The sequence below is a fragment of the Microtus oregoni genome, unplaced genomic scaffold, assembly GCF_018167655.1.
Source record: "Microtus oregoni isolate MIOR12 unplaced genomic scaffold, Mior012 000049F_ref0000343, whole genome shotgun sequence".
NCBI lineage: Eukaryota > Metazoa > Chordata > Mammalia > Rodentia > Cricetidae > Microtus > Microtus oregoni.
Window position 1 is genome coordinate 7,257,258 of NW_024543223.1, and position 23,669 is coordinate 7,280,926.

General features: G+C 48.3%; 1 protein-coding gene across 1 annotated transcript in view; it reads right to left on the reverse strand.

Moving 5' to 3' along the window:
* Positions 1–308: 308 nt before the first annotated feature.
* The window catches only part of Stk32b (serine/threonine kinase 32B), a 239,953-nt gene continuing 216,592 nt past the window's right edge, over positions 309–23,669 (reverse strand). The window contains exons 7-12 of the mRNA XM_041636396.1: positions 22,276–22,379; positions 16,163–16,279; positions 13,111–13,236; positions 10,644–10,775; positions 8,487–8,551; positions 309–2,194 (exon numbers count right to left, since the gene is read on the reverse strand). Of these exons, the coding sequence (XP_041492330.1) occupies positions 2,056–2,194; positions 8,487–8,551; positions 10,644–10,775; positions 13,111–13,236; positions 16,163–16,279; positions 22,276–22,379 (683 nt within the window). The 3' untranslated portion in view covers positions 309–2,055. The remainder of the gene's footprint in view (positions 2,195–8,486; positions 8,552–10,643; positions 10,776–13,110; positions 13,237–16,162; positions 16,280–22,275; positions 22,380–23,669) is intronic.

Here is a 23,669-nt window from a genome sequence, read left to right on the forward strand (position 1 = left end):
GGACACAGTGGAACCCTGACTACTCATTACCCTTTCTGGTCCCTGGGTCCTGATGTAAGTCAGTTTACCATATGCTCCTGCTGTATGCTGCCACAGACCTTAAAGAAAGAAGCCAAAGAAACCTTTTCTTTTTCTAAGTTAGTTATCTCAGGCATTTTGCTGCAGTGGTAGAAAGCTGATTAACTCACCCTTCACTCCATCTCTGCTTCTGACGAAATCTGAGCCCCTTATCAATAAAAAGGTCCATCCCACCCACCCTGGAATTAAGAGCAGTCGTACAGGAATGTCTGAGTGATTATTTATTCCAAACAAGGTACGCGGACTTACACAGAGCCAAGAAATCAGGGTTCCCCACCCTGCGATTTCCACCCCTGCCTCTCATTCGTGAGCTCATCCCAACAAGAAATTGTAAAACTTCCAGGTCACAGTGTAGAGAAAAAGCAGCTGGGACACCGTGGAGGGCAGAAAGGGCAGACAGGGCCTGGAGACATGGAGTGGGCAGGAGATAGATGCAAGGAGACTCCGTTAAGGGGGTTGGGGTAAAATATTGTTATTTGAAGAAAAGCATAAAACCTTACCATACATTAAAATTTCTCTCACGAAACCTAAGAGATGACACTGACAGACACAACTCACAGTGGATACGTAGAAAACAGAAATGGATGTGAAAGCGAAAATGGTTGTTCTCACCAGGGATGTCTAGACCTCAGAGGCTCCAGGTAGGAAAAGAAAACCAAATGTAAACTTGGAGGATCCTTGGTCCACAGAAAACAGACCTGCCTCGTTGTCAAAAGCACCTCCAGTGGAGGAGGCGGAGGTTGATGATGATGAAGAAGATAATGAGGAGGATGAAGGAGAAGATGATGCTGATGATGGGAAGATGAGGAGGAAGATGAGAGTGATGACAGGTGGCTGTTGGCTGTCAGTCATCCCTGTGTGACACATGGGATCTTTATCAAGGCCTGTAACAACTCTGAAAGGCCAACCTTCTCCTTCTTGTTTGTAAGTGAGGAAACAGCCCCTTGAGCAATCACGTGACTTGCAGAGGTCTTCCAGTCTTGGCAGCTGCTGCCAATTGGCCGCAAAACCCCAGCTTTCTTTGCCTCAGCATCCTCAGCTCCAGCGTGAACAGATCCCTGGCCAGGTCATAAAATACTTTTCTTCTCTAGTAATCCTGCTTCCATGTACAACGGACTAAGCAGAGGCTTCACGGAGGCTCCATCTCCCCAGTCTGGCAGCCTTTGAATTACAGAACAGCTGGCCTGTTGTTTATCCCTGGGAAGGAAAACCTGGAAGGACGCTGGGGGCTGCGGTTCTGAGGCAGGATGAGTCATCTCTGGGATCCCACAACACTCTGTGGCAGGGAGAAATGACCAGAGATGCACCTGAGTGCCGTCCAGCATGGGAACTATGTGGTATGGCAAGAGCTGGTGATTGCTGAAATCCCAAGGTTGGGGGAGGCTTCCACAAGTCAGGGAGAGGCACGCCTGCAGCATGGAACCCCTGGGCTTGGTCTGTATGCTGCACCATTCCAGAAGACCAGGAAGTCGGTGGATGACTCTTCCTGGCTGCTTTGAGACCTGGGAGTCCCATAGGAGGGGCAAACATGCCAGCTATTTATATTGATGAGAGTATCATCTAACAAGCTAGAATGGGCCAAATTGGAAAGTTCTCATGGTTAAAATTGTCTTGGGGGTAGGAGGACAGACACTTCAAATGTTGAGATAGTTTACATGTATAAACACTTTTATCAATGCCCGAGAGTTTGGATATCTGCAGTCCAATCGGATTCTTACAACGTCGTGATTGGAGACAGGACAAAACACTGTTTAACCCCTTCCAGAGATGCAGAAAACTGAGGCACAGAGAAGGTGTGACTTGACTAAGGTCACACAGCGAATCAGTTGGAAGCAGGGACCAGAGCCCAGGCTCACCAGATCTGAGTACAGAGCTCTCTCTGCATCTGATGTTTAAGGGGTGAGATGGGGACCAACAGGGCATGGAGGAGGGATTCTGGGTGTCAGGGCAGATAGGGTGCCATCTGGGCAGAAGAGTCTAACTGCTGCAGCCCCGGGGGCACGTATGGGCCAGGATATTGTTGTTTCGACCATCCTGCAGCTTGCTGGAAACCTGGCTGCCTACTCGGCCTTCCAGGTCTGAGAGTTGGCCATCGTGGCCTTGCTGTCTCCTGAGCCTGCAACAAGCACAACACAGACCTGGTTAGTGATGGCCAGATGGGTGCAGCCACACACTTGTGACAGACTCCTGATGGACAGCTGGATTCTGTCCTCCCCTCCCAGGAATGCACGGCTCTGTGGGAGTCCTCAGTGTTCCACTTGGGTGTACCTGGTGAGTGACCAATTACACAGAGTCTCAGTTTCTCTGTCTATAAAATAGAGATAATAATTCCACCCTTACTAATTCCTGTGGTATTTATGAGCCATCACAGATGTTCACAGCCAGTAGAGTTGGTTGGTGGAACCCATGCAACATTCGTTCTGTTTATACCCGTGGATGCCATGCCTGGGGCAGGAGCTATGCTGGCCAGCAAAGAAACCGTCTTCTCTGTCCTCACAGAGCTTATTATACTAAAGAGGAGATAGGTAGTGGCCAAAAATCCCACAGACAAACATATGGACAGCAAACACCCAGACTGACAAGACACTCCTAGAAAAGCCATGCTGAGGGGGCAGGAACCTGAACACAGTGTTTCTTAACAGCTGGTCACCTGCTACAAGTTGGAAGATGTCTGTGTCCTTCCCTTTTTTGACTTCAAGTTCAGGTTCACTTACTATACCACAGCTGCCACTTGCCTGTGCATAGTCCAAGCCAGAGGAGGAACAGAGAGGCATTCAAGGGGGCAGCAGAGAACCCAATTGAAACCTGGGCTTTAACCCCCTGAGTTGCTTTGGTGAAGCTGCTTAGCATCTTGGAGCCTCAGTTTCCTTAGCTAAAATGGGGTTTATGGTGTGCAGGAGGCAACAGGATCATATAAGTGTGAGAGAAGTCACTAGTGTGGATCTGGAAATAGTAATTTCTAATAGTCTGGGATGGTACATATCAGTAATTCCAGTCCTTAGAAGATAAAGTCAGGGGATCACCGTAAGTGCGAGGCCAATCTATAGTGCTTCAGGCAATTCAGGGATATATAGCAAGAGCTCATCTTTTAAAACCCAAAGAGGGGCTGAGAAACAGGTGGGCTGTTCTTCTGGGATGCTCTGAAGTCTGTGCTTTCCCTACCACTGTTTCTATCTTTCCATCTGCAACTCCATCCATCCATCCATCCATTCATCCATCCATCCATCCATCCATCCATCCATCCATCCATTAACAGAAAATTCCCTCAAATCAAAAACACGGATATCAATCTACACACCTACAAACACCTGATTTTTGACAAAGAAGCTAAAAATATAAAATGGAATAAAGAAAGTATATTCAACAAATGGTGCTGGCATAATTAGATATCAACATGTAGAAGAATGAAAATAGATTCATATCTATCACCACGCTCAAAACTCAAGTCCAAATGAATCAAAGTCCTCAACATAAAACCAAGCGCACTGAACCTCAAAGAAGAGAAAGTAGAAGTACATTTGAATGCATTGGCACAGGAGATCACTTCCTAAATATAACCCCAGTAGCACAGACACTGAGAGCAAGAATTAATAAATGGGACCTCCTGAAACTGAGAAACTTCTATCAAGCAAAGGACACGGTCAACAAGACAAAAATGGCAGCCTACAGATTGGGAAAAGATCTTCACCAACTCCATATTGGACAGAGGACTGATCTCTAAAATATACAAAGAACTCAGAAAACTTGACATCGAAAGAACAAATAATCCAATAAAAAACAGACCTAGAGAACTCTCAGCAAATGAATCTCAAAGGGCTGAAAGACGCTTAGGAAAATGTTCAACATCCTTAGTCATCAGAGAAGTGCAAATCAAAACAACTCTGAGATTTCATATTACACCTGTCAGAATGGCCAAGATCAAAAACACTGATGACAGCTTATGCTGGAGAGGATGTGGGGTTACGGGAATACTTCTCCATTGTTGTTGGGAGTGCAAACTTCTACAGCCACTTTAGAAATAGGTATGGTGATTTCTCAGAAAATTGGGAAACAATCTACCTTGAGTCCCAGCAATACCACTGTTGGGTATATACCCCAAAGACAATCATATTACAAGAACATATGCTCAACTATGTTCATAGAAGCATGATTTGTAATAACCAGAATCTGGAAACAACCTAGATGCCCTTCATCTGAAGAATGGATAAAGAATATGTGGTACATTTACTCAGTGGAGTACTATACGGAGGAAAAAAATGACATCATGAAATTTGCAGTCGGATGGATCTAGGAAAAACCAAATTGAGTGAGGTAACCCAGACTCAGAAAGACAAATATAATCTGTATCCACTCATAAGTGGCTTTTAGACATAAAGCAAATAAAACCAACCTACAATTCACAATCCCAGAGAACCTAGACAACAAAGAGAGAGACATACATGGATCTACATAGGAAGGAGAAAAATACAAGATCTCCTGAGTAGATTGGGAGCATGGAGGTCATAGGAGAGGGTAGAAGGGAAGAGAAACAGAAAGGAGGGAAGTGGAGAAAAATGTATAGCTCAATAAAAAATTAAAAAAAAAACAGATACATTCCTTACCCATTCAGTTTTTAATCTGATTATCTGTATTCCTTATCTATGGTCATGTTCATGTTCTGTACCATTCATTTTTTCATCTATTCTGTTTGTCATCCCATCCCAGGTGCACTCCCACCTATATTCCTACCTATTCTCCGTTCATGCTTCGACACATCCTCCACCCATTCACTCACCTTCCATCCATCCATAACAACATGTCATATTGACTCATCTAGTCTGTCTCTCCACTCATCCATTCATTATCTTCTCCATTTACAGAGATGTCCACGCACCCTAAAATCCATCCAGGCATACATACATACATACATACATTATGCATACATCAACCACCTGTCTTCCATCATCCGTCCATGTATTTCCTATCCATCATCAATTCCTGCTCCCACAGGCAGCCCTCCATCCATCTACCTGCCCATACTGTATTTTTCTCTTCATCTTACCCACTTGCCAGACTCTCAGTTGAAGGTGGCAGAGAGCAGGACAGAGAGTGACCAGGGCACCCTCACTGTGAGAACTGCCCTCCGGAATCTATGAATGATGCATAGAGCTAAGACCATTAGAGTGTGCTTAGAGCTCACTCACTTGCAGGCCTCACCCACAACCCAGACACGCGTAATTGATGAGGAAACGGGAAGGGGCTGTACAGACTTACACACTGTACAATGGGAAGAGCTGAATGCTACCTGTGTAGATGGTCTGCCTGTCTATTTCTATGACAGTAAACACTGGATTTCTCAGAAAACTTGCATCTTAACTACTCGTATTAGAGAATCCCAAGCGATGGGTATAAATACTCTAAATTCTGGCACTAAGTCATGGCACACCAAAGTCAGAAGGACCCCAAATGCCAAACCCTTAGACCCAAGATTTTCAGATAGAGACACAGCCTGTCCTGTTTCTCTACAGATAATACAAATGGACAGACTGACACACACCACATCAAAGCAGAGTTGAAGTGATAAGGAGCTTACAGAAAGGCCCGTGCTAAATCGAGTCATGGTTATCTGGTTGGAGATGGAGGGCAGGAATTGAAGGGCAGAAAGCAAAGACTTGGTTGGGGCAACTCAAAACTCTTCAAGAATGCTCTTGCCTCCTCTGGAGAGCCCCAGCCAGTCTCACCAAACCCTGGGTCCCCATATCAACAAGACTGAATGTGGGAGCCATTGAAGTCTTTGGGTGCAGCTCCTTGGTGTTGAACTAAAGGTGAGCCACCCCCAGCCTTCCTGGCCTCTCCTCCATTCCTTCTAGTGAAAAGAAAAGGGGCAGAAAGGATGTGAGAGCTGGTTGAGGCCACAAGGTGTTGGAGGGGAGCCCAAGATTCATACACAAGACTTTGACCTTCCCAGCTGTGCTTTCTGGGCACTGTTTCTGGCAGAACTCTCTCTGGGTTCAGCGAGGCAGCCAAGCTCGAGTCTGTTGGAGGGCTATTTCTTCTGACAGGAAACATTTCTCTTGTCATCATCCAGCCAGGCTCAAGAACTAATCAGTCCTCTTCTCCAACCCCTTCTCGCTCAAAACAGCCCAGAGGGAAGGCAGAATATCTGTATTCATCTTCGGTTCCCATTGTGTTCATGAGGTTTTAAGTCCAGCTCTCTCTGGGGGTTACTCCCTGCCTCCTCCAGCTATTGCTGATGGTGAGCATCCCTCAGTGTCTCCTGGGCTATGGCAATATCTCTATCTCCACTTCCCTGTGGATGTGAGACTACCCTTACCCAGAGGGGTTTCATGGTAATTCACCACAGAGGGCTGTCAGGTGCCAATCTGTGGCTTCTTCCTAAGAAGCCTTGGTATAAAATAACAGCTAGTCAGTCAATGGAAAACATCAAGTTCTCACGGGGGAGTTGCCAGTGTTCTGTGTGCATGCTTCAGAGAACCCTGCTAGTATTCCATAGCTGACACACTTTCTCACTGATGTCTCAGCTTCTCTTCCTGTTGCTGTGATAAAACACTATGACAAAAGCAATGGAATAGATCAAGGGTGCATTGGGCTTAGTGGCCAGAGCTTCGGGGAGTCGGTTCTGTCGATCCACAGTCAAGAAGGAGAGGGATAGATGAAAGCTGCCTCTCAGCTCCCCTTATCCATTTATGTAATTTAGGAGCCCAGCCAAGGAATGGTGCCACCCATAGTGGGGGATAGTCCCATGTAATTTAATACTATCAGGATAATCACAGCAGGCATGTTAGGAGACCATCTACCAGATGGTGCTAGAACTCATCATGACAGTTGGGATCTTTATTACACACACCTTTGGTTTCTTTCCATTGGAAAGCACATTAGTGTCTCTAAATTGGCAAAAATATTAATAAGAGTCAGTGTGGGGTTGCATCATGAAGAGGAATATGGGGCTGAGTCACCCCCAAAGCTGTGTAAAGCTAGGTGGGATCTCAACTCCAAAATGCTTCAACCATAATTTCAGGCAAGTCCTCTCTCTCTCTCTCTCTCTCTCTCTCTCTCTCACACACACACACACACACACACACACAGACACACATAGACACACATGCACACACTCTCTCTCACACACATGTGCACACACACACTCTCTCACACACAGACACACATAGACACACACGCACACTCTCTCACACATGCACACACACAGACAGACACACACACACACTCTCTCTCTCACACACACACAGAGACACACATAGACACACAGGCACACACTCTCTCATACACACACTCACACAAACAGACAGACAGACAGACACACACACACACACACACTGGGCTATGCTGAGCATTAATGCTGAAGCAGGTGGAAATAACTATAAAGAACCAGCCACGGCACCTGGCCGAGAACAGCGTTCACATCCTTTCTGATGGCTGTGCTTTCCTTATCCTTTACTGCTTGAGGTGAGCATGCTGGGATCAGGTGCTCTCTTGAACATCATACTTTGATTTCCTGTGATGGAAACCAGAGTGTAATTGACATGGGTGCCAAGTTCCCAGAAAACTGCTGCGAGCCTTCTGAGTCGCCTCTGTCTCTACATGAAATTTCCTTCTGAAGTTTCAGGACCCCTGAGTTTATTATCCCCAGCACAGTCTTGTTTTGGAGTGGCTGCCACTGTGGTTGGTGTTGCTAGGGATCCAGGAAGCCTGGCCCTGTCATGCTTATGTCCTGTGAGGACCACTACCCTCGATGGGTGGTATACCATCCACAACTGCTGAGTCCCAGACGCCATTTGAGCAGGCTTCTTTTCTTAGTGTTTCATCGGCTGGTGATGGGGAATGCGAATGCCTGCAGGTGGACAGACCCTGCAGAGCCACTCCCAGACCCACATCCTCCCATGCCTTACCTGCCTAGGTGGTAGAGATTCCCATATGCCTCATCCCTTAAGCCCCCAAACAACAACAATGACAGCTATCATAGCCCTGCTGAGCATCTTTGTCTGCGGGGCTCTGTGCCACAAACTATATCCTAAGGATCATCTTACTTTACTATGCTGATGCGGAAACTCAGAGAGGCTAAGGACCTTTCCTCAAGGTCCTTTGAGGGCTCCACATCCCTCTACATTCCAGTAGAGCTCACTTCTTTGGAGGATTAGAACTGAGCTCTTAACTCCAAATCCAGAAGCATCCTTCCCTCCAGGGCCTGGGCACTGTTACACTGTGCCCTCCCTTCCAGCACCAGGGTGGCTGCCACTCACTGTCCGTGGGACTGGACCACCTTCTTCTGGGACCCTTAGTTCTTGGGGATGGGCTTAGTCTAGAGATGACAGATCCCAGGGTTGACTACATTTCTGCTGAGGGCCTTGGTCCTGGGGGTTGGGCTCTGCCTGGGTGTAGCAAGGCAAACTTACTTCTCTCGATTGAATATGATAAACTCTTTCCGCACTGTCTCCAAACACTGCTGCAGGTGTCCATTCTGTGAAAAAGCACAGAGAGGGGACTAAATGGCAGCTCACTGGCCGGGAGGATGTAGCAGAGGGACACAAAGAGCAACTAGTTTATTTAAATGGGAATTGTGGCCACTCAGGACTTAGAAACAAGCTCAGGGGCCAGGGCCAGCAACTGTGTCTACAGACAAATGTGTTTCTTGGTTTTAAGGGGTAAAAATCATAGAAGCTACTCTAGGATGAAACATGCCTGGTGCTTTCGAGTGTGGGATCCCTCATAGTTGGGTGCTACTCAAACCCACTTCAGGACGCAGAGGAAGAGATGTTCAGTGCAAGAATCTCATGACAAGTCGTCCTTCCAGGATCAGACTAACTGAGGACCATGGGCCCCTGACACTTCCAGGGACTGACGAGATAGTTTTATTTATTTTAAAATTATAGGACTAAAATAAGCAATTTGTATCTGAGGTTATGCTCACCTTTATATTAAGGTAACTGCAAAAAAAAATTAAAAACCTGTATTTTATAGGGGAAGAAGCTCTTGTAGACTGAGTTGTGCCTCTCCCCGCAAGGGTATGTCCAGCCCCTCAGCCCTGGTATCTGGATATGACCTCATCTGAGATCAGCTCTTCAAGTTAAGGTGAGCCAAGATAGCACGTGGGGGCTGAAACCAATGACTGGTGTCCTTGCATGGGGAGCACCCAGAGTCAGAGACCCAGAGAGAGGCCATGTTAAGATGGAGGAAAAGACAGAAGGATGGGGTTGCCAGCCAGGGAATCCTAAGGGAGCCAGACAGCAGATGGTGTGACGGTTAGTGGCACAAGAGAAAAGCGCTGAAGGAGTTCATCGAAAGGGTCAGACTGCATGCATAAAACACCCACAGAGAAAGAGGGGAGTAAGCGGAGTGTGGTTGACCCAAGGGAGGGAGGGTAGTTTTAAATTATGGTGTGGACGGTGAAACTGCTGATTTCATTGGTTGAGAAAATAAAAAGTCAAGAAAGAGTCCCATATCCCCAGCATTCTGATTTCTGTTGTTGTCAAGTGTGGAGGTATGTGACAGGGAAAGACAGAGATGGGCAGAACAATGTGACGGGACACAGAATAACCTGCGAGACAAACCTCTGGGCACACAACTGGATTAACTGGGGTGGGAGGAACCACTCGAAATGTGGGTCATGCCATCTCATGAGCTGGAACCCCAAAATGAATAAAAAGGAGGGAGCGAGCTGAGCACCAGCAACACCCCCCCCCCGCCCCATGTGCCTCTCCACTTCCCGACTGTGGGTACACTGTGACCAGCTGCCTCAAGCTCCTCCTGCCATGCCTTCCCCACCGTGATGAACTGTCACAGTGCAGCCTGAGTGGGGGTGGTGGGTGTCCCCTTGCAGGATAGACCCTTCCTAAAATGTGCGCATGGACAGAGGTACCCTGTATTTTTCATGGGGTTCCCAGTGTGGATGCTAAGAGTATGGGTACTCCCTCTACAGTCATCTTTGCAGAGATTTTTCACTGTAAGAGACCATTCACATGCTGGAGGCATTTCATTTACTTTAAAATAAAATAAAAGGGACAGTGAACTCTCTGTGACCCCCAGAGCCAACCAACGGCAGTCTGAAAATGTGGGGAAACAAAATCTCCAGAGGCTTCCCTAAAACAAAACTTAAGAGCTGAAGGGCATTGAGCAGTATGCAAAATCCCACAAGAATGAAGGGCTCGCGAGTCAGCCTCCTTAGCCCGACTTGTGTCACAGAGCCCCAGCTGAGTGTCATTGTCCCTCACGTCTCACTCATGCGCTTTGCAGCTAGGCCTGCGCTGGTGAGTTCCGTGTCAAGCAGCAATGCCCAACACCTGTGTGCACAGCATTTGCACGGTGTCGAGCGATGGAAGTGATCCTAAGGCAGTTTGAAGCATACGGAGGATGTGCCTGGGTTTTTACCCAGTACGACACCATTTTATACAAGGAGCGTGAGGATCTCCAGAGCTGGTATCTTGTGGGGCCCCTGGCACTACTCCCCCAAGGACATAGAAGGAGGAAAGGGAAGGAAATGTACCTTTGAGTAGGAAGAAATCTTCCTCCACACCTCCCTTCTTCCCCCACAGAACCCCTCCCTGGGACCTCACCAGGGGACAGCTGTCCTTTGTGCTGTCTCTGGACCTATGCTTGGCCAACCTCTTCTTTTTTTTGTGAAGCGGCTTGGATTCTAGAATCATTTCTTCAAGTTCAAACGTGGGGTCACAGTTCAGTCTCCCTTTCTGAAGGGAAGTGGAAAGAAAAAGCATGGTTTGTGGTTATTTCATCCGTCACTGGCTGAGCATCTTTTGCACACAGCCAGGCATCTTCACATTTGGCAATGACATTAGTTGGTACCCTGGGATGCCTTATGCTTCTCTCTGATGATGAATCAGTACAGGCCCAGCACACACAGCATCCTTTCGAGACACAGTCCCAGTGTGTGTGTGTGTGTGTGTGTGTGTGTGTGTGTGTGTGTGTGTGTGATTACATCCTGTTAATTCCCTGTGTCTGAATCAGTGGGTCTCAACCTTCCTAACACTGTGACCCTTTAATACAGTTCCTCATGGTGTGGTGACCCCCAGCCATAAAATTATTTTTGTTGCTACTTCATAACTGTAATTTTGATATTTTTATGAATCATAATGTAAATATCTGTGTTTTCTGATGGCCTTAGGCGACCCTTCTGAAAGAGCTGCTTGAATCCCAAAGGGGTTGGGACACACAGGTTGAGAACCACTGATCTTAATCCTGTGATGACTGTTTATACATGTAATTTTAACTTATTTTTGTTAATTCTTTTAGTTATAGACATACTCATTATTTTCCTTATTATGGTTTTCATAATTTAATTTAAATTCTAATTAATGAACTTTTTAGGTCTCCTTGGCTGAGACAGAGTCTCACTAAGCAGCACTGGCTGATCATAAACTCATAGTGATCTACCTGACTTTGCCTAAGCACCATTTCTGACCAACATCTGTCCAGGTCCCTGTTCTGGCTCCCAGTTCCTTTCCACATCTGGAGCTGTCCACACCCAGGCCAGACCCTCTCACATCAGGGGTTCAAGACTGTCCTTGAGGGCTGGCATCTGTGGACCCACCCCTCGGTCATGCAACCCTGTGACTATGGCATGGAATCCCAGCGCTGCCGTTCTTTGGTCCTGGCCAGGCACCCTCACTTCTGGGGACTCAGGATGATGAGAAAGCCTGACTTCCAAAGAATTATCTCAGGGTTTCTAGAAAAGTAATTCAGTCCTTTCTGTTTTGAGTGTCCCCAGGCCTGTGAGGACACGGCTTGCTGTGACCTTGTTAAGAGGATCCAGGCCAGGAGCAGCCTCAAGGACAGGCAGCCTGGCCTCTGAGTGCTCACGCTCAGTTGGGTGACTGGATGACACATGACCTTTGCCCTGTGTTCACCCTTGTGTGAGATGCACAGCCTCAAAGGCTGTTGGTGGGATTCACTGGAACAGAGAAGCTTCCAGGGGCTGCCCCTTCAAGAACAGGTATTTTCTCAGCTGTGTCAGGATGTGGGTACCACCACAGGAATGCTAGCTTCAAGCCTAAGTCACAAGCTAGGGTTTGCTGAACACACCAGCTTGGCCAGGTTGCTGTGCTGTCTCAAACCCGGTCAGTGATGGTACACCCAGAGCATGGGAGGAAGCCAGGGTTTTGTAGACAGAACTACGACAAATCCTGGCTCTTGCACCACAAGTCACTAAACCTTCATGAGCCTTGCTTCTTTAACTGTAAGGCGAGGGTAATGAGGCTGATATGTGAAAATGGGAGCAGACACTTGGGGCTGTGCCTCTCAGTGGAACCCGTACACACAATGGCCTCCGTTCTGTTTGTCGGACTCTACAGTGAGTCTCACGGGCCGGGGCTCTTCCCATCACCATTGACTTCTTGAACTTGGCTAAGAATCCCTTCCCTGCTGCACACACTTGACTTTGGTATATGCCTTCTCCCAAAGAAAAGCTTGAATTTGGGCTCAAGTCTCTCCAGAGAGGCCCTGTTATCCATTCATTCATCCGGCTCTGCTGGCCTTGTCCTGGGTCATCTTGGGAAAATTACTTTACCTCACCCGCAATCCTCAGAAGACCCACCCTGAGGCTGCTGTGAAGCTCCAAGGAACTAAAGCATGGGAAGTTCTAAGAAGGATGCTGGCACGGAGAGCACGCTCATCCATGTTGGCTCTCATCACCCACGCATCCACAGTCACATGACCCAGGCGCACCAAGTCCATCTATGACCTTCTAAAGCGTTAGCATGGGATTCCTGAGAAGCTGCCAGTCAGGATGGGCTCGGGAAGATGGCAGTCTCCCTGTGACCAGCCAGTATATGCACTAACAGCCCTTAGCACCTGTTTAGAGAGGCAGGAGAGGCCAGAGGGCTCAGTAGCCTATGAGTTCACTGCGAGAAGAACCCTGTGGAAATCTGGCCCAAATATCTTGGATCTCAGTGAACCATAAACCTGTTGGTGTCTTACTTCTGTGACCTTCATGGAGTTCACCAGTCAGAGGCAGGAGTCATGCTTAATACCAAGGTGGGGACCTGTTGAAGGCAGGTTGTGACTCACATTGGGCACAAAGCCGGGCATCAGAGCTTTCTCGAACACTGCATCCCAGTTCATGTCAGCCATGTAGGCTGTATTCTGGATGTCACTGAGGCTGGACAGGCGGCTCTCGGGGTCCTTGGTCAGCAGCTGTGGTCAGAGGGAAAAGACACTTCTGTGAATGATGTATCCTACCTGGGGGAGCGTGGACTTGGAAGATGGAGTTTCACCAACACTTAGGGTGTCCTTGCAAGCCACACTGGGCCTGCGTGGTCTGGATTAGCTCTGGAGGACTTACATTACATTACACTACTTTACGTTAGCCAAATGTACTCGTAAAGCTAGAAGAGACTTCAAGGTCAGCTCTTTTCTCTAAGGTCACCTGGCAAGTGATTCTTGGGGAGTGGCTAAATTTTCACCTCTATGTCCCTCTTTGGGGCTCAGTTCCCTAAAAAGAAACTTCTCCCTAATGATCACAAGAGCTTTGGTCAGAAAAAAACAGGCAGCCCATCCGAGGACTTCTGCCTTGGTTTCATTAGAATGAGACAGAATTTCCCTCCATCACTTACGAGGTGACCTCTGTGACCCCCTTTCCCTCCATCACTTACGAGGTGACCTCTGTGACCCAACTGGGTTGTTCACATTTAGCTTTTCTTTAATGCCAGTTTCACTAATAGAGCTAAAGTGTAAAGACAGTTACAGAGGAGCTGGAGAGATGGCTCAGTGTTTAAATGCATTGGTTGTTCTCGCAGAAGAGCCCAGATTTGGTTCCCAGCACACGCATGGGAACATACAACTCTCAGTAACTTCAGTTCAAGGGACTCTGATACCCTCTTATCACCTCCACAGGCACCAGGCCTGTGTGTGGTGCACATACATACATGCAGACAAAACACACAAAACAAATAAACCAAAAGAAACATAAACAGCACAGGGCATTGCTTTGCATCGTCTCAGTGTGTTTTTGTAGGCACACATATGTGTAGATGTGTGTGCATGTGTATGTGGAAGCCAGAGGTTGCCATGTTCCTCAATTGTTCTCCATCTTATCATCATCATCATCATCATCATCATCATCATCATCATCATCATCATCATTATTATTATTGACAGGGTCTCTGACTGAATCTGGAGCTTGGCCGACTGGCCAGAAAGACTCAGGGATCCTCCTGTCTCTACCTTCCAAGTGCAGCATACTGCTTCACGCAGACTTTTAGGTGAGTGCTGAGGATCCAAACTTAGGGTTCTATGATTGCAAAGCACGTACTTTGCCGAATGAGCCATCTTCTCGGCTCCACACTGTCTCCAGAACACTCTAGTTTATGCGAAGATTACTGGTCTAAACTGGACTAGGCAGGGCTTATCCCTGGGACTGCCACCTACAGGGAATGGCCAGTGGCCTGGTGACCTCCTGAGAATGGCCCTTCTCCTCACTTTGGAGCAGGAGTGGTGGCAGCTCCCTCACTTCCGGCACAGTACCAGAGTGAGGCCCGACAGGGTGGGTAAGGACCCAGCATGTGCTAAAGAGAAGTGTGCCACTCAGTGCCCATAAGAAATGGTCCTTTTCCCATTGACACTTCTCTCCCAGCTGTCAACCATCATTGCAGAAACATCCCAACTATACCCGCTGAGTGATCAGGACCACAGCACATGAGAGACGTTTGCCCAGGATCACACATGCCTATCAATGTGCCCTGTGTTTAGGGGCTTCCCTGAAGCAGTGGGTACAGACTGAAACAGGCTCTTCTTGGATGGCATATTGGAGTGAAGTGTTGAGAATAACTGTCCCAAGAGCAAGCTGATGTCCCTGTGTGCACCAGGGCCCAAACTTCCGGCTCTCTGGATTTGCTGAGGGCCCAGGCGTTGGCTGTATGGAAATCTTCTACATGCCCCCAGTGATGAGTCAGGGTTAAGAGCAACCAACCGTGGGCACCCATTTAAATTAATTTAACTAAATAACAATTCACCACGATGTTATTACTGTGTTGGGATTGAGAGATGAGATCTAAAGTTAGGACAGTGTGCTGGTCAATATTGTCAGCTGGGTAGGATCTAGAATCACCCAGAATAAAAGCCAAGGGACATGTCTGTGAGGGAAGTTCTAGACTGGGTTAATCAAGGTAGGAAGACCCACCCTGAATGTGGGTGGCAGCACCTCAACCACCAAGGCCCTGGACTGAATAAAAAGGGGGAGTTGAGTACCAGTATCGTTTATCTCTACTCTCTGACTGTGGATACAGTGTAACCAGCTAGCCCACACCATTGCTGCCATGATTTCCCCACCATGATGGGCTGTGCCCATGAACTGTGAGCCAAAATAAGCCTTCCTTCCTTAAGTGGCTCTTGCCAGGCATTTGTCACAGTAATGACAAAAAAGACTAACACGGATGTCTTTGGTACTAACCCCTTCTCTGTCATGTGACATCATTGTGGTGTAGAGTAAATCAGTTTGTTTTATCAAATGGCTTTCTTGTCTCTGGTCCACTGTCATTATCAACTTGAGGGGATGAAAAGGGAGCAGTGTGTGGACCAGGACACACAGACCTCCCCCAAGGCTGCTGCTATCCACGTCATTCTAGTGAGGATTGCTGTGCCTATCATATGCAATACTTCTTTCTTTGCACTTGGGGACTGGAGGGGAACCTTAGAAGGGAACACCTGGATCTCCTGACTGCTGAACTGAGGAGGCCTTGGAGTCACCGGAAGCGAACCAAGATTGATAGCTGTACAAGCCTCTCTGTCTCACTCAGAAGGCCTGGGCTGTGCCTTTCTGGCAGGTTGCAGGTGGCAAGAGAAGCTGATGCTTCGGGAGCACAGACTGCACTTGGGGAAGTTGCATTCATTCTCCTAGCAACAGTTCCCACCACAGGAGCTCCTAAGGCCCAATAGGCCAGCAGCCATGTGCAGTGGCTATTTCTGTTGATGAGGAACTTACAATGAGCTGGAAAGAGTCTGGGTCACGCTGTGATTCTCTGCACTGTGCCGGGCTTTGTGATCTTTGTATGACACCATGGTAACCTTTATTACTGGGTGTTAGTGTACTAGATGCCCCTTCTACAGCTCCCCGACCTCTTACCTTCTTCAGCAGGGCCACCATCCCCTCGCACCACATGGAAGAGTAGTGGACACGCTCCACCTTGAACATGTTGAGGATCTCATCAATGGGTGTGGCCGAGTGGATTTCATATGGTCTCTGCAACAAAGGGCAGTCCCAGAATCAAAGAGTGTCTTAGTGAAGGCAGCACCCTCTTGTTTGAAGACTGGGTGGGGATGGGAAATGACTCCTATTCCCTTCAAGATGCCGTGGGCTGTTCTCTCTTACAGCATGGCAGTTCAAAAAGAGGGCATCGAGGTGCTGTCTTGGCCATAGAAGGTTGGGGCATCTTGTCTGTGCATAGAAGAGGCAGGACTCACTCTGTCGCTATGGTCACAGGCTGGGGTCCTGATGCCTGCTATTGAGCACCCTCAGGGACACCTCTCGTCACAGCCTCCATCTTCTGGAAGGTCAGCCATCACCTCTCCCTGTCTTAACTGAGCAGGTCTGTGAGTGGGCAGACATGATCACTAGTCCACTGGATATGTGGTGGGTGGGTAGGAATGCTGGGAGTGTAAGCTTGTGAGATCGGGGTGCTGTTGTCCCTATAGGAGATGGGACAACCAGAACACAAAGCTACCAGCTGGACATGGACTGGGGACTGGAAACTGGGTGTGTGAATTATTCAGGATCCTTCCTCCATTTCTATCCTTTCATTGGGCTATTCCACCACCACTGATTCCGCCCCCCCCCACTGACAGAGAATGCCAGGGGAAAAGACACCCCCATTTCCATCTTCACTTTAAAAGCCAGGAAACTAAGGCTCAGAGGTGGGGCTTTCCCAGAGACTCTGCTTTCTCTAGAAACCCAGGTGAGGAATTAGCCAGAGGTCAAAGGGCAGGGCTTCTTATGTCCTAACATTTGGGGTTCTACTGTCTTGGCCACTCACCAGCTCCCCCAAGTTATTCATTTCTATCAGACATCCAGGAAACTTCTCTCTGCTATCCGAAATCCTTACTATACCTGGGAGGAACAGACTGGCTCCACCAACTCCAGGGCTCAACATGGGAACTCTGTATGCACGTTTATACGCATGCATGTATATATGCATACATGTGTGTGTGCCTGTGTGTAAGCCAGACATGGAGACAAGTGTCTTCTTCCGTCTCCCTCCACCTGGTTTCTGAGACCAATTCTCTTACTCAACCTGGAGCTCCCCAGATGGGTTAGGCTAGCTGGCCAGAGAGTTTCCATGAGCCTCTAGTTTCTGCGTCCCCAGCTGTGGCGTTATAGGTGCTTGCCACTGCACCTGAGTTTCTTTTCCAGAGACTCTCGGGGCTCAAACTCAGGTTCTCACGCTTGGGTAGTGCTTTCCTGACTGCCCTGTGACCCGTCACTGGTCCTGAGAACTTTAACTCTCAGGTGTAGGCAGCACGTACATTTCAAGTCAGCCTGAGGTGCTGTGGCTATGGTATTCCTAACATGCAGGCTCCAGGTTCAGCCCTCCTCAGTTTGGGCAGGCATGGAGACACAGTCCTTCCTCTGAGTTAAACAGGAAAGGTTGCATCTTCCACTACAGCTTTTTTCTCATTGTTCTTCGGATGCCCTGACTCGGAGGCAGCTGTCTTGGAGGGTACGGTGATTTGCGAGGCCTGCTGGCAAAAGTGGTTTCCAGCAGCAGGAGACTGGGCTGCTTATGCCGGAGTACAGGTATGTCTTTATTCTAGGAAACTCATTTTTTTTAAAAAAGGCAATTTGCCATGAAATAGGAGACATAAAGAGGGAGAGAATTGGTGTAGCCTGTTGTTTCATCTGCTGGAGTAGGGCTGGTTGACCGTCGGATCCCATGCATGCCCTCTAATCCCTTCACTCGGAATAATTGTCCTTTAGGTAACCTGAAACTCTGAAGCCTGAGAGTGTTCCCCCTCTGGAACTGGTAGATGACTTCCAGCGAGCGTCCATCTGGGAAATGATGAGAAAGGCAGAACCAGCCCAGGATGTGCCCTGGAAAGAGCACATCCTGGGCTCCCAACTGCAGGCACTGTGGTCTATCTGCTTTGCTGAGACAAGTCAGCAACTGCACCCCACTTTAGGTGGAGCCCTGCACTAGGGTGCACGCAGCAGTTCTTGGTTCTGCACTTGAGCGCCTCTCTACCGGGTGCTCCAGAAGTTCTTCCTCCATTGACTTGACCTCTCTATACCCCAATATTGTTACTTACATGGTCCTGACTGAGTCTCCAGGTCTCACCCTCTACCAATAGAAAGCTCCTTTGCATTGTGGTCTCCTGAGCAGGTGTCGCTCAGTCCTCTTGATCACTGTGGCAAAGGTTCCCAGTCTAGTGCAGTTTGACCCCAGGAGCTATTGGGGTGTCATAACTGGATGGTGGGGGTTTCTGCTGGCTGTCAGTGTGTAGAACCACATTGCAGGTCACCTCATAACCATTCTCTGCCCCAGAGCACTGGGTTCGAGTCTCTTATACTAGGCTCTCCCTTGTAGCAGAACCCGGAAGCACATGATGCCCGAGCTCATGTCCATATATATATATGCTACCACTTTGTCACTTCCCTGCCTAAATCAGAGGGATGGCCCTTGATGGAAGTCCTCTGCCCACGCTGTGACAGGTGGCAGGGTTTAGCCATAGCTGAGTCTGCCTCAGCCTCCCTTCTCTGTCCTGCTCAAGCTATTGCCGGCATTTCACAGGGGAACCAGCTTAGATGTCACTTGGGGTCTCCCCACTGTTCTTCCCAACTGGATCCTCAATGCTCAAGCTGCTTCCAAGGCTCCTGAGTCTCCATCCTGCTATCTGCTGACATTAGCGTCTGTACTCTGTCCCTCAGCCCCTCTCCACCAGGGCTCTGGTCACGTTTTCCCCCTATGCCACCAGTGACTGCATTCATTATCTTCCTTTTACAAATGAGGAAGCCGGGGCTCAGACAAGTTAAGCATGAATTACAGTGTGGAGAAGCATTTACGCTCCCGCACCTGCAGCCTTATCATCGATCTAATAGATGGCAGCCAGGCTGGGCCCCCGCCTCAGCCCTCAGAGCATGTGAGAAGGGTGCTAAGCTGGGAAGGTCACAGCAGGCCACTCTGGGTGGGAGCCTTGTGGAAGTTAGGAAGCTGGGGCTTGGGCAGTGCTGACCTCCAGGTACCATGCTGTGCTGGACAGTTTACATCCCTAGGTTGTTAGGTCTCCCCACATCCCTGCTGGGAAGTTACGACTGTTATTGTATGATTGATGGGGGTTGACAGAGGATCTGAGCACTCTGCCTGCTCAGAAGCCCTGCTTAAGGTCACCAGTGGGATCCCCCATGAGCCAGTGAGGTTCCTCTCAGAGTCTCTTCTTGTTGCAAGGAAGCAGCTCTCCAGCAAATGAGAAGAAAAACACCCTGTTAGTTCCAGCTGTGTGAAGTGGCTTCTTTCTGCAGGTAAGGAGCCCCCTGGATCCCAAAGGAACATCTTTCAGGGTGTCATCCAGGTAGGAGGAATAGCGTCTGCAGTGCAGGTCACTAAGTCTCTTCTGTGGGGATGGGGTCAGGGGGCAGAGTCTCCTTATGCCCTCCCTTCCCTCACGCTCCACTCTGCCTGGCCCATCACTAAAGCTCCAGGCTGACAGAGCCTTGCTCTATGGGAAGAGCAACCAGAATGGGGCTGGCCTTGGTGTTTTTTTTTTTTTCCAAGGCAGGTTTGCAGGGATAAGAGCTGAGATTCTGCTCTAGGCTCCAAGAGAAGCAATGCCCCCTGCATTTTTTTACCAGACTATAATTAAGTTCTCCATGCCTGCACGGGTGACCAATTCCCTCTGTTCGTCTTACGTGGTGCTCTTCATGAGAGAGAAGGCTGTTTTTGTCAGAACTAGAGCATTTCTGAGACATTGACCAATAAACCACGCTAGTGGCATCCTCCCTCCCCACCTGTCTTTCCTGGTGACTGTAAGATCCTCGAGCTCGTGGGAAAACCCACTGCAGCTTTCTTTTGTCTTTGGGAAGCAACGAGCCTCAGTTCTGTTAGAACTCTGTCACTACTGGGGAGCAAATGGCCAGGAAGAAGGATGACTTCTGAGTCCACTGTCTATAAGTAAGGCGAGGAAGGCGAGGGGCTGTTGGGACATCCATTTAACTAAGTTAGTGCTCTCTAGTATAAAAACGAGAAAGCAAGCCACATCATAGCTCACTGGCCCTTGGGTGGACAATTCTGCCATGCAAAGACAGTTGGGAGAAAGGTCACCCAGCTCCTAACAGGTCCACTTTCTGCTTTCTGGTTGTTACATTGTCCCATCGTCCCTGTACCAAAGGCCCGGACTAGCCCTGTGACTCTCTGACTCTCTCTCTCTCTCTTCCTCTGAAAGTGGTCTCTGAATAGAAAACTCACAAGAATAAGAAATGAGGAACTTAATTTTGAAGGAGCAGGCTTTCTTTTATCCTTGCTTTTTTCTTTCCTACTGGCAACTGTTCTGGCCCTTTGAGGAATAATAGCCAACATCATTTCTGCTGGCAGGCTTCCTCCTGCAGAGGGCCACTGGGCACCAAGGTCACCTGCATGATGGATTGCATAAAATGGCAGCACCCTGGTTCAGCCGGGGTTTGGAACGCTCATGTCCCCTGATGGCTGCAGAACTGAAAAGCACCTGCCAGAAATAAGTGAACCTGTGTCACTCTGAGTCTTTCATTTGGTGCCCAAGGAAGCAAACACATTCTCATTTTCCCTGCATTCTGAAAATGCCGTGCACTGTAATTAAGTTTCTGAGGAATTCATGGGAAGTTACTGAGTTCAAGAATAGAAAAAAAAAAAAGTTGGCTAAATTAGAGTCAGTTCCAGGCAGCTCTCGTCACTCATTCATTCAAGAAGCATTCATTCATTCCCTATTCATTCATTTCCTACAGAAAGGATTCTCCCACACACACGGAAGTAAGATCTTGCCTTTAAGTCATCATAAGGTAATCTATAAAAACAACTAACCTGGGCTCATAGACTCTACACCGACGGCTAGGGAGCCTCCCCGGGACTGACCTAGGTCCTCTATTTCTGTGTGACAACTGTGCAGCTTAGTCTACTTGTGGAACTCCTAGCAGTGGGAGCAGGGACTGTCTCTCACGCTTGGGCTGGCTTTTGGGAACCTATTTTCCATACTGGGTTTCCTTGCCCAGCCTTGATACAAGGGGAGGAGCTTAGTCCCACAGCAACTTGATGTGTCATGCTTTGTTGATACCTATGGGAGGCCTGCCCCTTTCTGAAGAGAAACAGAAGAGGAGTGGATTGCTGGGGTGGGAGAGGGGGACAAGGGAAGTGGGAGGGGAATAGGAGGAGAGGAGGGAGGGGAAATTTCAGTCGCGATGTAAAATAAATGAAAACAATTCCTTAATAAATAAAAGATCCTGCCTTCCTGGAGGCTGCTCTCTTAGTATGATGAATATGCACACATGTAAACGGATGCAAACCCTGTGAGACTTGCAGACAGTGGGATTAATGAGTTTCCTTCTGGTCACTGGAGCCCCAGAGACAGTTAAGCAGGGAGAGTGCCACAGTCCAGGGGCAAATGTCCGCTAACACCAGCTCCACAGAACGTTATCTCTGTTCCCTGACTAAGGAGACTGCGGGCCCAGGAGTTGAGATGATGCAATTTCCCAGTGATGCTTGTGCAAAGAAAACACGCTCCAAAATCAGTTGTGTCTCAAGAGTTTCGGCTTAAATAAAAGTATGAGCTTTTGGTTATTCAACGGCGCCATCATTTTCAGCAATTCAGTGCAAACGAGTCAAAAGTAAAAACATGCACCAATAGTCCCAGATCGTCTTTAGAGATTCCTGAGTTACGTATTTGGAAAAGGTATGGGGGAGGCGATAAAAGAGAAACAACAGAGAAAACACCCAGTCAAGTGTGGAAATCGGGCTCCGATGCAACTGTGAGCTCTGGAGAGGAAGTTTGAAAGTAGGAGGGAGGATAAGGTGCTTTATCCTGGTCCGTTCCTCCTCAGATCTCCTGTGAGTTCCTTTTCTGGGAGAGTGGGAGCAGAAGGATCTCTTTCCCTATCAGAAGAATGAGGGGCTGGGCAAGAGCTCCCTCAGGAGTAACTAGGCTCCTGGTCCAGCACCTCTTCCTGGCGTCTCACCTTGCAGATTAATGCCTCCTCCCCACCTCCTATTCCACAAGACTTACCCAGCCTCGTAGTAGCTCATAGGCTGTGACACCCAGGGACCACCAGTCCACGGGATATGAGTATCCGGGCCCTCCATCCACATACACCTGGAAGACTTCTGGGGCTGTAATGACAAGACAGAGAGAATATCAGTCATACAACTCCTTAATTGTATGGCTGGTACTTCCTCCACTGTTACCAGCAGCTGGCTCTGGGGAGTCACAGCAGGCTTGGGAGCAGAGCAGAAAAGGGCTGAGTGTATGTCCCCATGGTAAGGGCCAGGGAGGTGTATAGGCATAAGTCATGTTGGGAGATGGTAGCATAGCTCACACCTACAGTGGAAAGTAAGACCTAAGCACACGGGTTGAGAAGATTGCCGTTCTGCCTCTGTATCAATATGGACCAGGTAGCCAGGTAGGAGAATGCTGAGCCTGCAATCAAACTCAGGAACGGTCTAGGCAGGGAGTCAGAAAGAGAGCAGACAAAGTGGACTTCTGGTGGCAAAGATGGGAGGTGGCAGCTGCTGAAGGCGTATGGGTTTATGTTCCTGGCAAAGGAAATATTTTTGAAGTGGGATAGAAGAGAAAGTTGCAGAGCGGTATGGAGATGCTACCCATTCCAGGATATCACGGTCAGCATGGCTAATTTGATGGTGTGTGAATTTGAGTTCCCCATCTGTTCTGGGGAGCAACACATATGACTGCAGCTGTCAGGACCTCGTGTAGCACTCAGGACAGTGAGGAGACTCTGGATCAGGGCAGGGTAGCTGGATGCTCCCTACGATAGGACCACTCTGAATCTAGATCTTAAATCTGACAAGCCATTAGATCCCAGCTGGCTTCTGTCTGTTTTCCATCCACTTTCTTTTTTTATGGAGTGTTCTCAGCCATAAGCTTCCCTTTCCTTGATACCACAGTCCCTGGGGACAGGCTACCATTTGACACCTTTAAGATGAAGCAGATGAGGTTCAGAGAGAGCTATGGGTGTAAGGGAGGTCACACAGGTGAGACACAGAAAGCTGAGTAGTGCTTCCTACTTTGACCAAATCCCTGTTTGACCAATGTTCTTTCAGTATAGGAACATGCTCTACCACACTGGAGAATGATAGAATTAAGTGTTTGAGTAAACGGTGCCTTGTTCTTTTTTTTCTTTTTCCTTTCCTTTCTTTCTTTTCTTTTCTTTTCTTTTCTTCCCTCTTCCCCTCCCTTCCTACCTTTCTTCTTTTTTCTTCACTGAAGACCCAACTGGCTGTGTTGGAGCAGAGTTTAACATATCACTTAGCATCCTTGCCTGTTTCGTCAAATGTGGATAGTGATTATGGTTTATCGATTAGCTCTGTGAACTGGACACAACCTAGCTAGATTCATCTGGGAAGAGAGTCTCAGGGAGGGATCATTCATATTGGGATGGCCCG